Genomic DNA, 2,979 nt, shown 5'->3' with positions numbered 1-2,979 from the left:
TAAATTGTGTATTATATGTTTAAATAAACTAAACACGTGATGTTTGTATCTGACATTAGTTATCAATAATTGATTAGTTTCATTAACAGTTGATATAAAGATTAAGAAAATAATAATAAGTGATAATTGTGTTTAAACATGTGATACTTGTGTAAGAATGCCAGATAATCATATAATATGATTTAACTTATCAATTTTGTAACAATTATTTAAATGAAGCAATTTTTAAGACAATTTTATGTTATAAAAATATTAATTAAGATAAAACTTTTTATTGTACCTGATTATTATTTTATTTCATTCGGAGTATTTAGGCTAAACGTGATTGAAATAATAATAAAATATATATATATTTTATAAATTCGTAAGATTAACTTTATTTCGTCGATAGGTGTCGTTGTCATTTAGGTCATCGGCGTTGTTATTGTCACCATGGTGACATTTACTGTGTAGTTTACAGAAAAAAATGACTTTATATTCGGAATTAGTTCTTTTCTCAATTACTTATGTGTTATTTTGTTTTTGTATAGTAGCACCTCCGACTGAATTCATTACAGCGGGACTCACGGTTAATCATTTAATTGAGTGTATCAACACTAATGAGAATGTAAAGTTTGTTGAATATCATATATGTAGATCTACATTAACAATTATCATACATTCTCTTCTACCCCTTGGTAAGTTTTTATTTATTATCAATTTATATTGTATTCGTATATTTCTTAAATACGTTTATAAATTTCACAACTTTTTGTATGTATTTATAATGTGAAAAAACTCTTTAACCTTGAAAATACATATGCCTAAATCAAACAAGTTTTAACTGAAAAAGTTCTTTGATCTTACATTAGAAAGTAATAAGTTGAGTTTAAAAACTGAGAAGATTAAAGCATTTAAATAATTTGAAATTTTTAAAAATTTCACACAGTTATTTTTATTATAGAAATGCATAATGTTAATTGATTTAATTGAGAATTTTGTCTTATTTTATCCAACTGAACGTTTTATTTTAAAACATTAATCATAATTTGGCATATTCATTGCTGTAAAGAATTTGTCTTTTATAAGAGATAGAGAATCGACCTTCCTTTCGATTAACCTCATCGTTACAATGTCTTTGTCTAAAATATGAGCTCATTTGCTATCTTACTCTGTCTGATTAAGACCAGAAGAATATCAGAAATGTAAACCTATAATCTTTCTGCAAATAATTAGAGATTACGTACCATATTTCCACTCTTGTAAGAGAGTGTTTTCATAGATGGGGGGCAATATATGCACTACATTGTGCAAAGTGCCTAAAAAACTTGCTATTTTTAACACAACTTTTATAGTATTGGAAGCATTTTTTGTTTTGGTATTTTATTTTTAATAATGTTTAATNGTCAATGTTCATGAGAAGAATCATCTATATTACCAAAATGCATTTCAAGTTTCACCCTTGATGAACTTTTCAGTTTACAGATATAAAATTTCTGTAGACTAAAGAACTGTGGTAAGTCCCACAATGAATATATTTTTTTTATTGTTGTAATAGTGTAATATCTCGGATATATCTAGCTTATATGATGGGATAAACAGAGGACTTTACAAAAATTTTTCGTGATGTTGACAGACATGTTTAATGATTACAAAGAAAAACATAGAATTAACATATACCCGACACTACTTCGTTCATGTGCTTAAATGACTAACAATTAGTCAAGGGTGATTTCAAAGTAAGAATTAACTGCACCCTCGTTGATGCGTATATATATGTACAGTACCTCTGTTAGGGGTAGATATTCTCTTCTTTGAAACTGAGTGTTTTTTAAAATATCACCATACAATTTTTGGATAATAATAGTCACGTTAGGTCCTGTTAATTCGCACCTAATCACCTTAATTTTCTCCGTCCGATCTACCTGCGGTCTCTTGCTGATGGAATTGGATTACCTTTCCCTTGTAACCTCGTGCAATCTGTCCTTTGTTCTAGCTGGAACTCCTCGTGACTTCACACTCACTCATTCGTCTCCAAGCTTAACATCCAAACTGCACCCAGGCAAGGAAGGGAAAACAAAAAGTCCTCCTACAGGTGTTACCTTCCCTTTTATAACACCCTCCATCTTGAAAACATCACCTGTCACATGTCCTGGCAGCTAACCAATCAGCGATGTCATTACCATATGACTCGAATTAGGGTGGTACAGGACAAGTCTAAAATACAATGCGTGACACAACCAATGTTCCCTCTAAGCTGCGCGGCTGCGCACTGCTCAAATTGTTGCCGCACACAAGAATTTATGTGCCGCGCAGGCAAGCATGCACACCAATTTGAATTGTTGTTTACTTATTTCTCACTCTGTCTGCAACATGAATATTGCTGCGTATATTTTGATTAAATAGATTAAATCATTGACAAAAGATAATATTTCGTATAAAAGTATGTTTTAAAATGAATTTTAATCTCTACTTTATACAGTTGACCTCCCTATAACACGGTAGATACGTTCCGTTCTTTACGAATCCATTTTGTACGAGTCCTTGCCAATCACAGCACGGCACGTATGCACTTTAAGGACTATGACTGTTTGAAAGGTTTCTTCCATAAAATTAATCGATTCCTAGACTAATTTGACTCAACATTTCCAAAATACGTATATATTTTTTGGGAATAATCCGTATAAACTATGCTATAAACAAAAAATTGTAGGATTACTTACCGAGTGTGCACCGTTCGATGTTGCATTGCTTAAGCTTGTTTTCGTCACAGAGCAGCGCACCAAACAGTGGTCGCAATTTCTGATAAGTTATTTTTCTGCGAAAACTTTGTTGAACTTTGGAGACATTATTATAAATAATTTTTATGGCCGTTGAATAAGAAATGTTTTTTTCACAAGAAATGTATAAAATTACAGTACTGTATTAGACTTACGGTACCTAATTTATATACTGTACAGACGATAGTAAACTCAACTTACCCGCCTAAACTCTCCGTAG

The 2,979-nt window shown here is 31.1% G+C and overlaps 1 protein-coding gene across 1 annotated transcript in view; it reads left to right on the top strand.

Moving 5' to 3' along the window:
- Nucleotides 1–411: 411 nt before the first annotated feature.
- Nucleotides 412–2,979, top strand: part of LOC111619475 (E3 ubiquitin-protein ligase TM129-like) — a 40,592-nt gene continuing 38,024 nt past the window's right edge. The window contains exon 1 of the mRNA XM_023361200.1: nucleotides 412–677. Coding sequence (XP_023216968.1) covers nucleotides 467–677 — 211 coding nt within the window. The 5' untranslated portion in view covers nucleotides 412–466. The remainder of the gene's footprint in view (nucleotides 678–2,979) is intronic.

The sequence above is a fragment of the Centruroides sculpturatus genome, unplaced genomic scaffold (genome assembly GCF_000671375.1).
Source record: "Centruroides sculpturatus isolate CEXI.00-Female unplaced genomic scaffold, Cexi_2.0 scaffold166, whole genome shotgun sequence".
NCBI lineage: Eukaryota > Metazoa > Arthropoda > Arachnida > Scorpiones > Buthidae > Centruroides > Centruroides sculpturatus.
The sequence above is the reverse complement of the archived record's forward strand: the minus strand, read 5'-3'. Positions and strand labels throughout refer to the sequence as shown.